This window comes from Chrysemys picta, chromosome 4, assembly GCF_011386835.1.
Source record: "Chrysemys picta bellii isolate R12L10 chromosome 4, ASM1138683v2, whole genome shotgun sequence".
NCBI classification, from domain to species: Eukaryota; Metazoa; Chordata; order Testudines; family Emydidae; genus Chrysemys; species Chrysemys picta.
The window spans coordinates 74,364,348-74,382,540 of NC_088794.1; the positions used below are offsets into that span (position 1 = coordinate 74,364,348).

At 46.2% G+C, this 18,193-nt stretch overlaps 1 protein-coding gene across 4 annotated transcripts in view; it reads left to right on the forward strand.

Annotated features, from left to right (window-relative positions):
- Positions 1-18,193, forward strand: part of CAPRIN1 (cell cycle associated protein 1) — a 79,872-nt gene that overhangs the window by 11,928 nt on the left and 49,751 nt on the right. For all 4 annotated transcript variants that reach the window (XM_005304552.5, XM_005304553.5, XM_065592684.1 and 1 more), the window contains exons 3-4: positions 13,024-13,086; positions 17,556-17,642. In XM_005304552.5, the coding sequence (XP_005304609.2) occupies positions 13,024-13,086; positions 17,556-17,642 (150 nt within the window). The remainder of the gene's footprint in view (positions 1-13,023; positions 13,087-17,555; positions 17,643-18,193) is intronic.

Sequence of the window (18,193 nt, forward strand, 5' to 3'; positions counted from 1 at the left end):
AGTGCACATTGTGTGTGAGAACTTAGGATAAGATTGTACAGGGAAAAAATCAGTAAAACATCTCATTTTGCTGGGATACTGCAGTCGGGCTGCTAAGCAAAAAATTCTTACAGCAGTTACTTTATAGCACTTCTTGCTGATATTAGTTAACAGAGTAAATCAAGATGTCATTTTGTAAACCTTTATCTTTCTCTTATCTAGTAGTATCTTAGCCTAATGCAGTAGGTGACCTTCTGGACTGTGTCTAAAACTACAAAGAGGTAACAGTCTGCATTTAGAATCCCATTTAACCAAATGCACATTATCACAGAGTGGCTCTTCCGCTGCATTGCAGAGGGCAAGGCTGCCTTCCTTTGGCTTCACTTTGGCATACTAAATATCTGGAAGCTTTGTGAGAAAGTAGCATTAAACAGGAATGACTTTTCTTCCAGTTTGTGGTGATGGAGAAGCCCTGTATAAGAACATTTGTTTCTAATAGTTAAAACTCAGGTTACCAAATTAAATAGTGGTTCATGGCAGACTTTTTTTTTTTTTGGTGGTCAAACATTGTGCATTGTATGACTGAGTAGGCCAGGAGTGGCCAACCTGAGCCTGAGAAGGAGCCAGAATTTACCAATGTACGTTGCCAAAGAGCCACAGTAATAAGTCAGCAGCCCCTCATCGGTTCACTCCCAGCGCCTCCTGATCACTGGCAGCCCCGCTGATCAGCTCCTTCCCCGCACCTCCAGATCTGCTGTTTCATGGTGTGCAGGAGGCTCTGGAGGGGAGGGGGAGAAGCTAGGGCATGGCAGGCTCAGGGGAGGGGGTGGGAAGAGGTTGAGTGGGGGCAGGGCCTGTGGCAGAGCCACAGGGGTTAAGCAGTGAACATCTCCCCCCCCCCAAGCACATTGGAAAGTTGGCACCTGTAGCTCCAGCCCCAGAGTCGGAGCCTATACAAGGAGCTGCATATTAACCTCTGAAGAGCTGCATGTGGCTCCAGAACCACTGGTTGGCCACCCCTGGACTAGGCTAACTGTAATGTGCTCAATGGTCTATTTAAGACGGCTGCATCCTGAAGCTTGAGCTAGTGGTGAACACAGTTGCTTACCTCTTAAATGGTGGTAGGCTGTTAGGAGTAAAACACCTTTGCTTCTTGCTCTACCTCAGGGGTCTCAAACATGTGGGCCACATGCGGCCCGTGGAGTTCTTTTGTGCGGTCCACCAACTCCCCCCACCCCTCTGCCTAATGCGTGTCGCCGCGAGCCCCGCATCGCTCCCTGAAGCGGCTGGAACTATGTCCCTGCAGTACCGGGAGGGGGGCAGGGGGAGAGTAGAGGGCTCTGTGCTGCCGCTTCCAGGCACTTCCCCCGCAGCTCCCATTGGCCCGAAACGGGGAACCGCGGCCAATGGGAGTTTTGGGGGAGGTACCTCGAGGAGCAAGAGCAGCACATGGCGCCGTTCCCCCCTCCTCCCCGCCCCCCCCCCCCCCCCGGGACTCCGGCTGCTTCCTGAAGCGGAGCAGGGCCAGGGCAGGCAGGCAGGGAGCCTGCCCTGGCCATGGTGCACGGTGCTGCCACCCCTAAGCCGCTCTAGGTAAGCGGCGCCGGGCTGGAGCCTGCATCCCAACCCCCTGTCTGGAGCCCCCTACCACATCCCACACCCTCCTGCACCCGAACTCCCTGCCCTGAGCCCCCTGCCATACCCTGCACTCCTCCTGCACCCCCTGGGGGGCAGGGAGGGGGCAGAGTTGGGGTGAGGACTTGGGGGAAGGGGTTGGAATGGGGGCAGGGAAGGGGCGGGAAGAGGCGGGGCAGGGGCGAGGCCTCATGGAAGGGGTGGAGTGTGGGCGGGGCCGGGGGCAGCAAGGGGTCGGTGTCAGTGATGCGGCCCTTGGGCCAATGCATTAGTCCTCATGCGACCTCGTGGTCATTTCAGTTTGAGACCCCTTCTCTACCTGACTAATGGTCTTTTGGGTATAGTTTAGTGCTCATCAAAATATCTTCTGATCTATCTGTTGGTAATCACCTCATCTACTGTGTCCCATTGTTGTGGTTTAATTTGACCACAATGCTATGGTTGCTAGCTATTGCCCAAATCAAACACTTGGCCAGGCAGCATTATATTATTGGGAGTTCAGGAAATCCTTAGTTGGAGAATTAGCCCTGACACAGAAAATTAATGTTGAACGATTTTGTTTTTAATGGAAAGGTGAAAAAGGTAACCATTTTGTCTACCTTTTTTTAATTGTAGAGTTTTCAGTAATATGGGCTGTTTTGGCAGGGAGTGAAAGGTATAGCTGGAGTATGAGTGGCTGTAACTATCTGTCTGGGGCCACTGTCTATAATTTATCTTGCATGATAATTTGCATGTTATCTTTACTTTCACAAGCCGGCAGCTTTCCAGAATAAATCCTTTGGGCTGAACTCTTCTGTGCTCAGTTTCTGCAAGTGAATTGTTTCAGAATCTTTGATCAAATACTTTCACTATCTGTTTTATCTTTCGATCAGAACTTTGTCACTGTCAACAAATGATGGTTAAAGAAACGTTTAAACCTAGAACACGATGCCATGGTAACTTTTTTTTTTATTTAATTTTTCTACTCCAGAGACCTTTTCTGCCCCTCTTCACCTCCCCTCCCCCCTTTGTGCCTTCCTGTTTTGATTACTATTAGGGATTCGTTTTGATGGCTTTAGTTGACTCTGGAATTTAAAACTGACAGGACATGAGGTAGTGGTTGAATCCAGATCTCCAAACAGCTTTTCATAGGAATATGAAATATACTCAGTCATATAGAAATAATGAAAATTCCAGAGATATGAATACATTAACTTTTAGGTCTATGTAGACTTGTACTAAATCTTATATGAAAGCAATAGAATTTTAAGACAAAGTTTGCTGTTACAAGGTTGGATCCAACCGGTCTTTTTCCAGTATTTAATAACTTCAAAGCGACTATTAGGTCACATTTAGCCCAAAACGTACATCTAGTAAAACAAGTTTTTTTTTTTTTTTTTTTTTTTTTTTTTAAACAAAATCAAATGTTTGTCCATTTTTAGAATTCTAATGGAAACGGTTCTTTTAGACAAACATTTCCCTTCCACGGACAAATATAGTAAAATTGTGCAAGTCACGGAAGAATTTTCAAAGTTTAATTTATTTTTCAAGTTATAATAGCCTCAGATGGTATTAAAAATGGAGCTAGGAACATTTTAAGATTTAACCTATATTACCTTTTACCTTCTATCTAAAGCAGCATTTTTCAGACTGGGGTCCGCGGACCCAGGGAGGTCCGCCAGCCCCACTGATCAACTCCTCCCCCTGCCTCCTTCCCTTTGAGTGCCTCCTGCATGCCGGGGAACAGCGGGGGAGGAGCGGGAGATACTTGGGGGGCGGAAAGAGGAGGGGCAGGAGTGGGAAGAGGTGGGGTGGGGATGGGGTATTGTGTGTGTGGGGGGGTTGGGGTCTGTGAAAATTTTTAAATCAAAATGGGAGTTCTCGGGTCGCTAAAGCTGCTGATCTAAAACCAGTATCCCAATGTTGGCTTCACTGCCTCTCTCTAAGTGAAGAGAGAGAAGTCCTTTGTTGTCAAAAGTTTCATTGTGGGTTACCCACAGATGTAGCACTAAGTAGTAGGGTTAGTGACAAAATATAAAAGGGGGAAACATTCACTGGAAATTTTTGTCCTTTTGGGACTAACTTTTCAGTAATGTATTTTGATCCACATGAACAAAAACTTAAATTCAAGTGACTAAAAATAGTTGTGTAGTATTAATCTTATATTCCCAAGATACGTGACCTCTCAATTTTAAGAACAGCTGACCGGTGACTAGAACTAAAAAGCACTGTTCTTTAAAATAAATAGATTACAACCTGTAACTAGAATATTCTTTGCAGTGATTATCCCCCAAAAGAAAATTGAGTGTTATGATTTTTGTAGTAATCTTTTTGGTATTATGGCTCTCAGGATATTCCTTGGGTGTATTTTAAAAAAAAAAAAAAAAAAAAAAATTTTTGACTTGAATTTTGGTTGTTCAAGGCAATATTTTTCCCAGTGTGTTGTATTTCACAAACATTAATCTGAATTGTGTGGGGAAGCACTCCTTTAATATCTGTACATTTTCTTAGTCTTCAAAGCTTTATAGCAGGGGTGGCCAACCTGTGGCTCTGGAGCTGCATGCGGCTCTTCAGAGGTTAATATGCGGCTCCTTGCATAGACCCTGACTCCGGGACTGGAGCTACAGGTGCCAACTTTCCAATGCTCACTGTTCAACCCCTGCCTCTGCCACAGGCCCTGCCTCCACTTCACTCCTTCCCCCAAGGCTCTGTCCCTTCCAAACCTGCCATGCCCTCGCTCTTCTCCTCACCCCCCAGAGCCTCTTGCATCCTGCGTGAGGCACAGGGAGGGAGGGGAGGCTGGTAGATGGGGTGGGGGAGCTGATGGGGGGGGCTGCTGACATAATACTATGGCTGTTTGGCAATGTACATTGGCAGATTCTGGCTCCTGCTCAGGCACAAGTTGGCCACCCCTGCTTTATAGCAATTGGTAAAGATATTCGTGTAGATTAAAGTGTTGAATCCATAATTACAAACAGCTTTATAATGAAAACTGGTTACTATTTTAGGTCTCTGTAATTGTCTTGGGATGACTACCTTGTTCTAAGAATTGCTAAATTAATTCTAAAGGCAGAAGGGGAATCTTTGAAGTTTGAAGAGAAGTTATCATTTGACTTGAGTTACAGGCCACTAAAAAGCAACAGAGTCCTGTGGCACCTTATAGACTAACAGATGTATTGGAGCATAAGCTTTCATGGGTGAATACCCACTTTGTCAGACGCATTCACCCACGAAAGCTTATGCTCCAATACATCTGTTAGTCTATAACAGGGGTTGGCAACCTATGGCACGCGTGCCAAAGATGGAACGCGTGCCGATTTTTAATGGCATGCTGCTGCCTGCCGGAGTCACGGCAGGCAGCAGTGTGCCATTAAAACTCCTGCCTGGCCCGCTCTTCTCCGCCTCTCCCACGGGGGCAGGGGGTTAAAGCTTGGTCCTGCCGGCTCCCCTGCCTCTTCCGCAGTGTGCTGGATTCCTGCCCCTCCTCCTCCTCTCTGTCCCTCCCTCCCTGCCGGCAGATCAGCTGATGGCCCTTGCGAGGGAGGAGTTGGGGGAGGAGTGGAGTCAGCATGCTCGCTGCTCCCGGCGGAGGCAGAGAAGAAGTGGGGGCAGGGCCTTGGGGAAGAGGGGTGGTGGAATAGGGGCATATCCCCTCCAGCCCCTTGCTGTGAGCACCCCATGACCCCAGCCCTCTGCCCTGACCCGCCCTGCACCCCCCCACACCCCTCTGCTTGACTCCTTCAACCCTCCCCCCCCCCCCACGACCCCAGCCCTGACTCTGACACCACCACACATACCGAGGCCCCCCATGCCCTGACACCTGCACTCTCTCACATGCCCCCAGTCCTCTGCCCTGACTCTTGCGCCCCCCATGCCCCCCCACATCCTGACTCTTGCACCCCCCATATCCCCACCCTGAGCACCAAATGGGAGTGCCTGCACGCGTGCCCCCCCCCCCCATTCCCGCTGCACCCCTCGCACCAAATGGGAGCTGCTCAGGTAAGCGCTCCACACCCAAACCTCCTGCCCCAATCCTGAGCCCCCTCCCTCATTCTAGCTCCTGGCCAGATCCTATGCCCCAACCCCCTGCCTGTTCCTTCACCCCCAGCCCTGTGCTCAGTGTACTTCCATCCTCAGCTCAGTGTGGAGAGAGAGGAAGAGAATGGGAGAATCGGGTAGGTACCCACTGTATGTGGGCAGGGCTGGGACCCCAGATCGGCAGCGGGCTGAGCAGGTCCGGCAGCAGGGATCCTGGGTGGCAGGAGCCGCTCAGCCCACTGCTGGTCTGGGGTCCCGGCCACCAGCCCCGCACAGCCCGCTGCTGGTCTGGGTTTCTGGCTGCCGGACCCTTGCCAGCCGGGGTCCCGGCCGCAGGCCCCGCTCAGCCCGCTGCAGGCCTAGGTGAACAGAACCCCAGACCAGCAGTGGACTGAGCGGGCCGGCGGCGTAAGATCAACATTTTAATTTAATTTTTAAATGAAGCTTCTTAAACATTTTGAAAACCTTGTTTATTTTACAATACAACAATAGTTTAGTTATATAATATCTAGCCTTATAGAGAGAGACCTTCTAAAAAACATTAAAATGTATTACCGGCACGTGAAACCTTTAATTAAAGTGAATAAATGAAGATTCGGCACACTGCTTCTGAAAGGTTGCCGACCCCTGGTCTATAAGGTGCCACAGGACTCTTTTTGTTGCTTTTTACAGATCCAGACTAACACTGCTGCCCCTCTGATACAGGTCACTAAAAATTACTGCAGTTTGAAATATTGACTCTTGTCGACCATTGTTTTAGTCTTCTAGCTCTGTTATTAATTACTACCACTTCAGACTTTCCATATAATCTTGGTTGTCTCTAAAAACAGGGATAGCTCAGTGGTTTGAGCATTGGCCTGCTAAACCCAGGGTTGAGAGTTCAATCCTTGAGGGTGCCATTTAGGGATCTGGGGCAAAAATCTTTCTGGGGATTGGTCCTGCTTTGAGCAGCGGGTTGGACTAGATGACCTCCTGAGGTCCCTTCCAACCCTGATATTCTATGATTCTATGAAAATAAGTCATATTTAAGCAGAGGGTTTTTGTGGAGGGGAAGCCCAGTCCTGCTCTCAGTGATGTCAGGAGAAGTTGTCATTGACTGGACAAGCTCGCTGGGCAAATAATTGTTGTTGGCACATTTAGTGTACTGATCTTGAAAGGTATGTTTGATCATTATAGCAGTGGAGGTATGTCTGCAGATTTGCATCTGTTATGGCAGGGTTTAGTGCTGCTTTCAGTTGTTGTCCTGGTCTGTGGGAGCTTGCGTCTGATGAGCATTGAGAAGTTGGGGGGTTGTTTGGAAGGTCAGAAGAGTTCAGGAAAGATTCTTTTTCAGGATGGGGCCCCTATAAAGTACAAGTTGTAGTTTGATACCCCGTATGTGTTTCAGAGTGGGGTTGTAGGTGACAACGAGGGCTGTGGTTGTCAGTGGTCCCCTCCCCCCCCCCCCGTATTGAAATAGTTTTTTTGGGGGTATTTTGGTGGCCTGTTCCATGATGCGAACTACTTCTCTGGTGGAGTGTCTTTGTTTGGTGAAGGAAGTTTTAAGTGTGTTATGGTATATATCTCGGAGCATATTCTGTGGTATGAGTGCCTGGCTGAAGATAACAGCTTTCTTGGTGTGTTTGGGGTGGTTACAGGATTTATGAAGGTAGTTGTGGTGATCCGTGAGTTTCTTGTATATGGTTGTCTGTAGGGTTCCATTGTTAAAGCTGATTGTGATGTCCAGGAAGTTGGTGCTAGTGTGGAATGTTCCTGAGAGAGTTTAATGGACAGGTGAGGGTTGTTGAAGTTGTGGTGGAAATCTGTGAGGTAGTTTAAGCTGTCTGTCCAGAGGATGAAAATATCATTGATGGTTTGTAGTGCATTAGTCGAGAAGTTCTTTTCAAAGGTGGACCATGAAGAGGTTGGCATATTGGGGAGCCATCCTAGTACCCATGGCTTTTTCGAGGGTTTGGACAAAGTGTTTCTTGTTGAAGGTAAAATTGTTATGGGTGAGGATGAAATGCATGAGTTTGGCAATGTATTTGGGATGTATATCTGAGGGTTGTCCATTGTCTTGTAAATATTTGAGGCAGACAGCTATGCTGTCATTCAGAAGGATGTTGGTGTATAAGGAAGTGTGAATGGATGAATATCTGTGCATAGCTAGCTTAGCACTGTGCACAGTGATGAAAGTGTGTGAATGGGTACAGATAATCCAGCTCCAGTAAGTACAGATAATTCAGCTCCAGCTCAGTCTTGATAAATTGATTATGTTGGGGTGTTGTGAGCATGTGGTGGGTACTGGTGACAGGATTTCTCCTGTGGGGTGGTGGAGTAATTGTAGTTGGTTCCACTTTGTATTTGTGTTGGATGGCTGTCATTAGGTTTCTTTGATAGTTGTTTTGCATTTTTTTTGCATGATTTCCTGTTTTATTTTGTTTCTCCTCCAGTGGGTGAGAGCATGTGATTTTTCACTCTTGAGGTGGTCCCTTCTGGAGTATGTGAGGTGAAGTAAGTGGTTCCTCAGTTTCTCTGAAGTGTCTCTGCAGAGCTAGTCAGCATATTTGGAGTTGTGTGTAGTGGTCAGAGGGTTATAGATTGGGCCCTACCAAATTCATGGTCCATTTTGGTCAATTTCAGTGTCATAGGATTTTTAAAATCGTAAATTTCACAGTTTCAGATATTTAAATCTGAAATTTCACGGTGTTGTAACCCTGGAGTTCCTGGCCCCAAAGGGGGTTGTCGGGGGTTTGCAAGGCTATTATAGAGGGATCATGGTATTGCCACCCTTTCTTCTGCGCTGTTGCTGGTGGCAGCGTTGCCTTCAGAGCTGGGCAGCTGGAGAGCAGGGCTGCTGGCCAGATGCTCAGCTCTAAAAACAGCACTGCTGCCAACAGCAGCAAAGAAGTGAGGGTTGCATGGTATGGGGTTGCGGGGGTTATCACTTTTTGGAGGAGCAGGGCCAGCCTTATGAGTGGGCAACTGTGACTGGTCAAGGGGGCGCTGTGGTCACTCCCCCAACACACACAGCCAACCCAAAGCCACTTTAATCCCTTCAGGCTGGGCCTGGAGCCGTAGAGGGGCCAGGTTGGAGAGGGATGGGACTTCCTCTTGTCCTACACAGGGTGCTCCCCAGGGCTGGCGTCAGACCCACCTCTGGGAACCTCTCCTAGCTGTAGGAAGGTCACCCCTCATCCCTGCTTCCTGCCTTTATCTCCCCCGTGAAAGCTAGAGTCTGGCATACAGTAGGAGTCCCCAGCTGTGATGCCCCCAGCCTTTCCCCTCCCATACAATAGCTAGGTTTCATGGTCTGTGAAGTATTTTTCACAGCTGTGAATTTGGTAGGGTCCTAGTTATTGATGGTTACAGGGGATGATGTTTTGATTCTTGCATTTGCTCAGGAAGTAGATGTCACTGTTAAATTTTGCTTCCTGTTTCTTCATGTTGTAGAGCAGGGGTTTTCAAACTTTTATGCTAGAACCCCCTTTGAAAATGTTTCACACTGTGATGACCCCCTCCAAAAAAGTGACCCCATCTCCCATAACATGTCACCCTTACTTCTGGCGGTGGCTCTGCCTTCGGAGCTGGGCGCCTGGCCATCAGCCACCATTCTCATGGCCCCCCTATAATTGTCTTGCGACCCCCTTTTGGGTCAGAACCCCCAGTTTGAGAAACTCTGTTGTAGAGCTTCCATTTCAGACGGCTAAATTCAGTGTCTTCCATGTTGATTATTAATATCCTGGAACTGACATGGCTACAACTACACTGCATGCAACATATGTGAATGTCTTGTCAGTTTCATGTTATTAGCTTGGTGCACACCAGTCCTGGTTTAATAATCTGGTGACCAATAAGTTCATATGCCCAAGGGGGGTGGTGGGGGGGGGGAGGAGATAGAGGAAAGAAACTCTTAAAAAATCTAAAACTTTATTTAAAAAAACAGCCTTGCCAAGTAAAAAGTGTAATTATCTGTCAAATTATTTAAAGAACCCAAGTTTAAAAACAAACGAGTAGTTATTAAGAACATCAACTTGTTCAGTGCTTATAATATAAGTAGATTGGCCCTGAAGCCAGCATAGCTGGCCATGGGAAGATCCTATGCTATGACCCTGCTGCCAATCTAGGGTATCTGACTGGGGCTTCCCTTTGTACTGTTTGTGTCTGCTGCTGTATAGGTAGCTCAAAGTTATGTCAAAGCTGCACTTCAGGGCACTGTGGCACTCTCCCAAGCTGCACTGTGCAGTCTGGACTAATTTTTAAACATTAAGAAATGTTTCATTACAACTGTCATGATCTGGCGCACACCTTGTTAAACTCTGGGATCTTCGAGTTACTAGTACAACCCTTTTAACCCCTCTAAGGGTATGTCTACACTTACCGGAGGGTCCGGCGGCAGGCAATCGATGTTCTGGGATCGATTTATCTTGTCTGGTTTAGACGCGATAAATCGATCCCGGATCGATCCCGGAAGTGCTCGCCGTCGACACCGGTACTCCAGCTCGGCGAGAGGAGTACGCGGCATCGACGGGGGAGCCTCCCCTGCCGCGTCTGGACCTGCGGTAAGTTCGGACTAAGGTACTTCGAATTCAGCTACGTTATTAACATAGCTGAATTTGCATACCTTAGTCCGAAGTGGGGGCTTAGTGGGGACCAGGCCTTAGTTTCCCTCTCAGGACACTTGTCTATAACTATCAGGCGATCCTGGCTGCTTTTCATAACTCTGTTTCAGGGACCCTGCAGATCTCTTCAAAACTCTGATTGACTGACTGCCTCTGACTTCTGAAAAAAGTTTGGAAAAAAAAACTGAACTTTTATTTAACCAAAATAAACATAACAGCAGCTTTCAGTGGTCCTGCTGCTGCTTACTTGCAGAAGGAAAGCCTAATCTTTTAAGAGCCTGGTAGTACTTCCTGTCCTGATTGCAGTCTGACTCTCCAATCCCCTCAGTCATCCTGTTCCCTCTCCTCAGGAGCCAACTGCTGATCCTTCAAATTCAAAACTTCCCAAGTTGCATCGGGGCAGTCTAGGTAGAGCTTCAGCTGAGAGTCCAAACTTCTGTCTCTCTGTGTACCCAGCAGCATACATTCTTTTGGTTTCTGTCTAACATCATACTCTATCGTAGGATAAGTGTTATACAATTTCGCTTAACATCTCCCATTGTACAGGTTAACTGTACACACAAACCTTAACTCTGACCCAAAGTAAATCGATTTCACCAATATAAATACAACATACATCCACTGAAAAATAAATGAGTTATATGTGCACATTGAAGCATGTTGATCAGTCTCAAATCATACCATATAGTTATTATATAAATCAGTGTATAAACATTATTTGCAAGAAATGGCAGAACACTTTGTTGAAAAACTGTTATAAATACATTGAACTAAACATGAAAAGAGAATACTTAAATATTAAAATCAAGATCACAGAAATAACATTAAATAGTCCATAGGTGAGAGTTATGGCAGTTTTCTTTTTGACAAAATAGGCATTTTTGTTTGATAAGTATGTTTATTACATGGTCAGTGTATCATTTAGGACAGGAGTGGGCAAACTCTTTGGCCTGAGGGCCACATCTGGGAATAGAAATTGTATGGTGGGCCATGAATGCTCACCAAGTTGGGGTTGGGGTGCGGGAGGGGGGTGAGGGCTCTGGTTGGCGGTGTGGGGTGCGGGGGGGGGGCAGAAATGAGTTCAGGGTGCAGGAGTGAGCTCCAGGCTGGGGTGGTGGAGTGGGGTGCGGGGGAGGGGGTGAGGGCTCGGGTTGGGGGTCTGGGCTCTAGGACGAGAAATTTGGGCTGTAGAAGGTTGCTCTGGGCTGGGACCGAGGGGTTCGCAGGGTGGGAGGGGGGAATCGGGGCAGGGGGTTGGGGCGCAGGGAGAGGCTTGGGTGCAGGCTCCGGGCGGTGCTTACCTTAAGCGGCTCCTGGAAGCAGCAGCATGTCCCTTTTCTGGCTCCTATGCGGCAGCGCGGCCAGGCGGCTCTGCACGCTGCCCTGTCCGCAGGCACTGCCCCTGCAGCTCCCATTGGCTGTGGTTCCCGGCCAATGGGAGTTGCAGGGGTGGTGCTTGGGGTGGGGGCAATGTGCAGAGCATAGCCCCCTGGCTGCCCCTATGCATAGGAACCAGAGGGGGGGTCCATACTGCTGCTTCCGGGAGCCACGTGGCACGGCCCCTGACCCTCTTCCCCGGCTGGAACGCTGGAGGGGGGGCCATGCCGCTGCTTCCAAGAGCTGCATGGAACGGCCCCCGACCCTGCTTCCCAGCTGGAGTGCCGGAGCGGGCATGCCCCAGATCCCACTCCGCAGTGGGAGCTCAAGGACCAGATTAAAATGGCTGGCGGGCCACATCCGGCCCGCGGGTTATATTTTGCCCACCCCAGATTTAGGAAGTACTTAACTATTTTTGTTTTGTAAGCTAAGTGATAAGTGACAGTTACCTAACCACATTAAACATTTTTGCTTTTGAAGAGTATTGGTTTGACTTTACCAAGCTTGGTTTTGGAGTCTCATTTCATTTGGAGTCATATCTCTGGCAGTTTAGTGCAGTGCATAAGATTTTAGTTCAGGACTGAGCTTGGTTTGTCACTTTTTGGGTTACCAGGAAATGAACACAAAGGAATTAGAAGATCTTTGCCTATCTGACTTAACTCTTAAGTCACCAGCAAAAGAAAATGTGTGCGCGCTTTTCTTGTCTTTGATGTATAGAGGTGTCCTACATTAAATATGAGGAATATTAAGTCTGGTCTGGTCCTTCCTGATTTACTTGAGGACTTGATAGTCACACATGGATTGGCAGTTTTCTCAGCCCATAACTGGAGTGGGGTAGGTGTTGAATCCTAAAAGGTTTTTCTGTCAAATATTAGGAAAATGAATGTTAGCAAAAATAAAGGCTTAAACAGCATAAATAAAAATTGCCTCTTCCCAGTTAATTCTCTGGTTCTTGTTCTTTAGAATTTCCCAGAGCAGATAGACCCTGAGCAGTTAGTGTGGAAAAACAAAAATGAAAAAAGCTTTGAGTTGTCTGTATGCACCATGAAACTAAACAGGGCACACACACCTAGTTTTGTTTCTTTGCAGGTCACATTCAATGCTGATGCAAAGCAACTTTCTGTTGGTTGCAAGAAAGGTCACTAAGATGTGCATTATAGTAACAGAATAAATGAGATTAAAATATTTCCTCCTTGTAAAAGTATATTTTTAAATGTAAAATGAGTTCAGGTATTTGCATACAAAGCTCATGATCATGTCAAGTTCTAGGACCTTGTGTTACAATGTAATTTCATATAAAATAGGTATTGTGACTTAACACGGGAGGAACCGTAACATAACTCTCACTTCTCTTGTGCATAACTCTTTATGACTTGTAGTACACAAAACATAAAAGCATTTTTTTCCCCCCCAGGGCAAACTTGATGATTACCAGGATCGAATGAACAAGGGAGAGCGCCTTAATCAAGATCAACTGGTAAAAATTGCAACTTCCACAAATCTCTCTTAGCAGGCTGTCAATGCTTGAATTTTTTTTTTTTTAAATATGAACTCAAATTTAAAAGTAACTGGGTAGATCTGGCTTCAGCTATACTAATGATAGATTGAAAAGCTGCAAGGATATATTTTGTGTGTTGGTATTTTTGTTTATTTAGGTTCACAATTGTTAGTGTACTGTAGTGAAAACTGACTTAAATATTTAACAGTGCTATTGAAATTGATCCGTGGTGGTGCCATAATTAAGGTTATGTTCTGTTTCAGACCTAAAGCAGGAGTTAAGCCTCTTTTATAGGAAAACCGTGTAATGACTGAAAGTTCAGCGCACAATCTCAAATCAAACTTGAATTTTTGGGGAGTTTCAAAGAAAATCTATCAGTTAAAATTTGGCTCACAAATTCACATTTTGAGACCCATAATTTTTTGGACCCTTCTGTCTTAAAAAAAACACAAACTGAACAACTTGTGCATAGGTGATAATTTAGGTCTCTCTCGGCTAATATAAATTGGTTAATTAACAAGGTGAAATAAATTAACATTGACCATAACTGCAATCCTTATTGTGCTATAGCTAGCTGAGGGAAAAATATGATTTACATTTGATGTTCTCATTCTTCATAATATGTGAAAGCTGCCTGGTATGATTTAAGAGAGGAGTAGTACACCACCACTTTCTCATATGCCTCATTAATGTTCTTTATCCGGAATTGAGGGCTAACCTGATACATGGAGTTAGCAATTTGAGGAGGATTTGTTACATCAGAAGATCTTTACAAAAGAAAGGCACCTTTGTTAAAGATTAGGTCTTCAGCATAACAGCTGCTGCTGTCTTTGATGAAGACCTAGATCTGAACCAGAGCTGCTGACCTAGCTGAACAATCTACTAAACAGGATTATCATCTAAGGTTTTGTCTACACTGGAAATTTGTCAGCAAAACTTTTGTCGTTCAGGGGGGGTTTAACCTCCCCCTCTCCCCCGCCCCCTTCCCCTGTCACAACACAAATTTTCCTGACGAAAAGCGCTGGTTTGAACAGCGCTTCGGCAGGAGAGCTCTCCTGCTGACAAACAGCAGCTACACTGGGTTTAGCGGCACAGCTGTGTCACTAAAAGGTGCACAGTGTAGATAAAGCCTACATATCTTGTTGCTTTGTCAAAAATCCTGTTCATGAACTATTAAGTAGAGCAGTTTAAAAAAAATGGGCTAGCTAGTTGACTGGACCACTTGATCCCTTGGCTGGCCCACAGGCTAACCACCTTTTGGACCACACTGCTTGGCAATAAAGTCATTGTTACTTCACATTCATGTATTCTTTATTAATTCATCACAGCAACTAGGGGGATAATTGCTAAGGTAGCCTGGGAAGGGTGGGGGGAGGAGGGAAGGGAAAAGGACACACTGCAGTTTTAAAACTTTAAAACTTTAACACTTATTGAAGGCCCAGCCTTCTGATGCTTGGGCAATCATCTGGGATGGAGTGACTGGGTGGCCGGAGGGGGCCCCCCCCACCGCGTTCTTGGGCGTCTGGGTGAGGAGGCTATGGAACTTGGAGGAGGGCTGTTGGTTACACAGGGGCTGTACTGGCGGTCTCTGCTCCTGCTTCCTTTCCTGCAGCTCAACCATACGCTGGAGCATATCAGTTTGATGCTCCAGCAGCCGGAGCATGAACTCTTGCCTTCTGTCTGCAAGCTGACGCCACCTATCATCTTCAGCTCGCCACTTGCTCTGTTCATCCCGCGATTCAGCCCGCCACCTCTCCTCTCGTTCATATTGTGCTTTTCTGTAGTCTGACATTGACTGCCTCCACGCATTCTGCTGTGCTCTGTCAGCGTGGGAGGACATCTGGAGCTCCGAGAACATATCATCCCGAGTCCGCCGTTTTCTCCTTCTAATCTTCGCTATCCTCTGTAAAGGAGAAACGTTTGCAGTTGGTGGAGGAGAAGGGAGAGGTGGTTAAAAAAGACGCATTTTAGAGAACAATGGGTACACTCTTTCACGTTAAATTTTGCTGTTCACATTACACAGCACCTGTGCTTTCGTTACAAGGTCGCATTTTTCCTCTTATATTGAGGGCCTGCCAGTTTTGGTGTGAGAGATCACTCACACAGTGCCAGGCAACAGAATTCGGCTTGCAGGCAGCCATGGTAAGCCACAGTCTTTTGGCTTTCTTAACCTTCTTAACATGTGGGAATGGTTTCAAACAGTAGCGCCCTCATTTCCCATACCAAGCACCCTTTGGGTTGGCCATTTAAAATGGGTTTTTTCAATGTAAAAGGAGCTGCAGTTTCCGGGTTAACATGCAGCACAAACACAACTACCCCCCCCCTCCCCCCCCCCCCCCCCCCCACACACACACCCAATTCTCTGGGATGATCACTTCACCCCCTTCCCCCCACCGTGTGGGCTAACAGCGGGGAACATTTCTGTTCAGCCGAGCAGGAACGGGCACCTCTGAATGTCCCCTTAATAAAACCATCCCATTTCAACCAGGTGACCGTGAATGATATCACTCTCCTGAGGATAACAAAGAGAGATAAGGAATGGATGTTATCTGCATGCCAGCAAACACCAGGACCATACGCTGCCATGCTCCTGTTATGCAATGATTCCAGACTACGTGCTACTGGCCTGGCATGGTAAAGTGTCCTACCAATGGCAGACGGGATAAGGCAGCCCTCCCCAGAAACCTTTTGCAAAGGCTTTGGGAGTACATGAAGGAGAGCTTTCTGGAGATGTCCCTGGAGGATTTCCGCTCCAGCCCCATACACGTTAACAGACTTTTTCCAGTAGCTGTACTGGCCGCGATTGCCAGGGCAAATTAATCATTAAACACGCTTGCTTTTTAAACCATGTATAATAATTTACACTCACCCAGAGGTCCCTTGTGTGTGCCCTCAGGGTCTAGGAGCACGCCTTGGGTGAGTTCGGGGGAGTTACTGGTTCCAGGTGCAGGGTGATAAACACATCCTGGCTGTTGGGGAAACTGGTTTCTCTGCTTCCTTGCTGTGTGCTATCTTCATTGTCTTCATCATCATCTTCCTCGTACCCCGAACCCCGCTTCCCTGTTGCTCTATTCTCCATTGATGGAGTCAAAGCACACGGTTGGGGTAGTGGTGGCTGCACCCCCTAGCATGGCATGCAGCTCCGCGTAGAAGCAGCATGTTTGCGGCTCTGCCCCGGACCTTCCGTTTGCCTCTCTGGCTTTGTGGTAGGCTTGCCGTAGCTCCTTAATTTTCATGCGGCACTTCTGTGCGTCCCTGTTATGGCCTCTGTCCTTCATGGCCCTTGAGACCTTTTCTAATATTTTGCCATTTCGTTTACTGCTACGGAGTTCAGCTAGCACTGATTCGTCTCCCCCATACGGCGAGCAGATCCCGTACCTCCCGTTCGTTCCCATGCTGGAGCTCTTTTGCGATCCTGGGACTCCATCACGGTTACCTGTGCTGATGAGCTCTGCGTGGTCACCTGTGCTCTCCTCGCTGGGCAAACAGGAAATTAAATTCAAAAGTTCGCGGGCCTTTTCCTGTCTACCTGCTCAGTGCATCTGAGTTGAGAGCCCTGACCAGAGCTGTCACAATGAAGCACTGTGGGATAGCTCCCGGAGGCCAATAATGTCAAATTCCGTCCACACTACCCCAATTCTGACCCACAAAGGCCGATTTTAGCGCTACTCCCCTCGTCGGAGGTGGAGTAAAGAAACCGGTTTAAAGGGCCCTTTAAGTCGAAAAAAAGGTCTTCGTTGTGTGAACGTGTCCAGGCTTAATTCAAATTAACGCTGCTAAATTTAACCTAAACTCGTAGTGTAGACCAGACCTTAGTGGAATACACATCTGCATCACATCTTAAAGCACCACCGTTACAGTAAGTAACGGTTTCTATATAGTAAAAGTAGGGCCTTAACATAGTTGGTAATTTAAAGTTTAATTTTAAGTGTATTTTTAAAAAGAAATATGTATTAAATATCAGGTTTTTGCTTTTTTTTTCTTTAAAATTTCTCAATTTTTATCCATCCTGCTTTCCACCCTTTTTCTAGACTGCATTAATTGTAGGTTAGTCTGACCTGGTTAGTTTTCAAAATGTTTTGTTTTGCATATGACTTTCTAGGAGTTGCTTTTTGTTTTCATGAGACTTGACCCATTTTTAGTTGGACTAAAATAGTGATCAAACTAAATATTAAAAACAACTCTCTCGTGCATGTGCACATGCACGCCGGCCCCCTTATTCCAGAAAGCTAAGTCCTTAACGCTTCAAATATTTGCATGTCTCTTCTACTCAATATATTTGAAGCCTCAGATATCAAACCCTAACCTCTCAGTAGTAGTAGTCTCATTACTGTTTAAAGATGCTTAACTTATTTTTAGAGCATGACTGTGCTTTATGCAGAAAGTTATCACTTGGAAGTGCATATCTCTTGCTTGGTAGTAAGTGTCACTTTAATTTTTTTTTCAAGGATGCAGTGTCTAAGTACCAGGAAGTCACGAATAACCTGGAATTTGCTAAAGAACTGCAGAGGAGTTTCATGGCTCTGAGCCAAGATGTAAGTAAAGGATTGAAAATCAGATGCAGGCTAACTGTTGAAATAGGAAAAACTAAACTATTTTCTACAAATAAATGATATTGAATGATGTTTTATCTAGAAAGAACCTAATGCACGTTATATTTTTTTTATATTTGACTTCTTAAATTGCAACGTGTTAAACACTTATCTGAAAATAAGGATGCATTTAAACTTCTGACTTACTCTTTTTCTGAGTCTTTCAGACTCAATTCAGTATACTGTCACAGCAAGTTGGTTTCCTGTTAAAAGAAGTTGAGCTCAAAAAGTCTTTGTTTAAAAGATTTTCTGTAACTCTTAACAGCATGAAAAAAATTAATGTATTACTTTCTTCTTTGAATTCTAAGGCCTTTAAAGCACTTGACAAAACGTAACCAAAAAATAATGAAATGCCTCACAATCCACTGAACACATTACACGAGTGGTATACAACAGTAACCCACCAGTTCAGTAACGGTAAAATTGTCATAAACCAACAAATTAAAAAGGAAGCAGAGGGATGCCACAGATATATTTAGGCTTTTTGTTCAGAG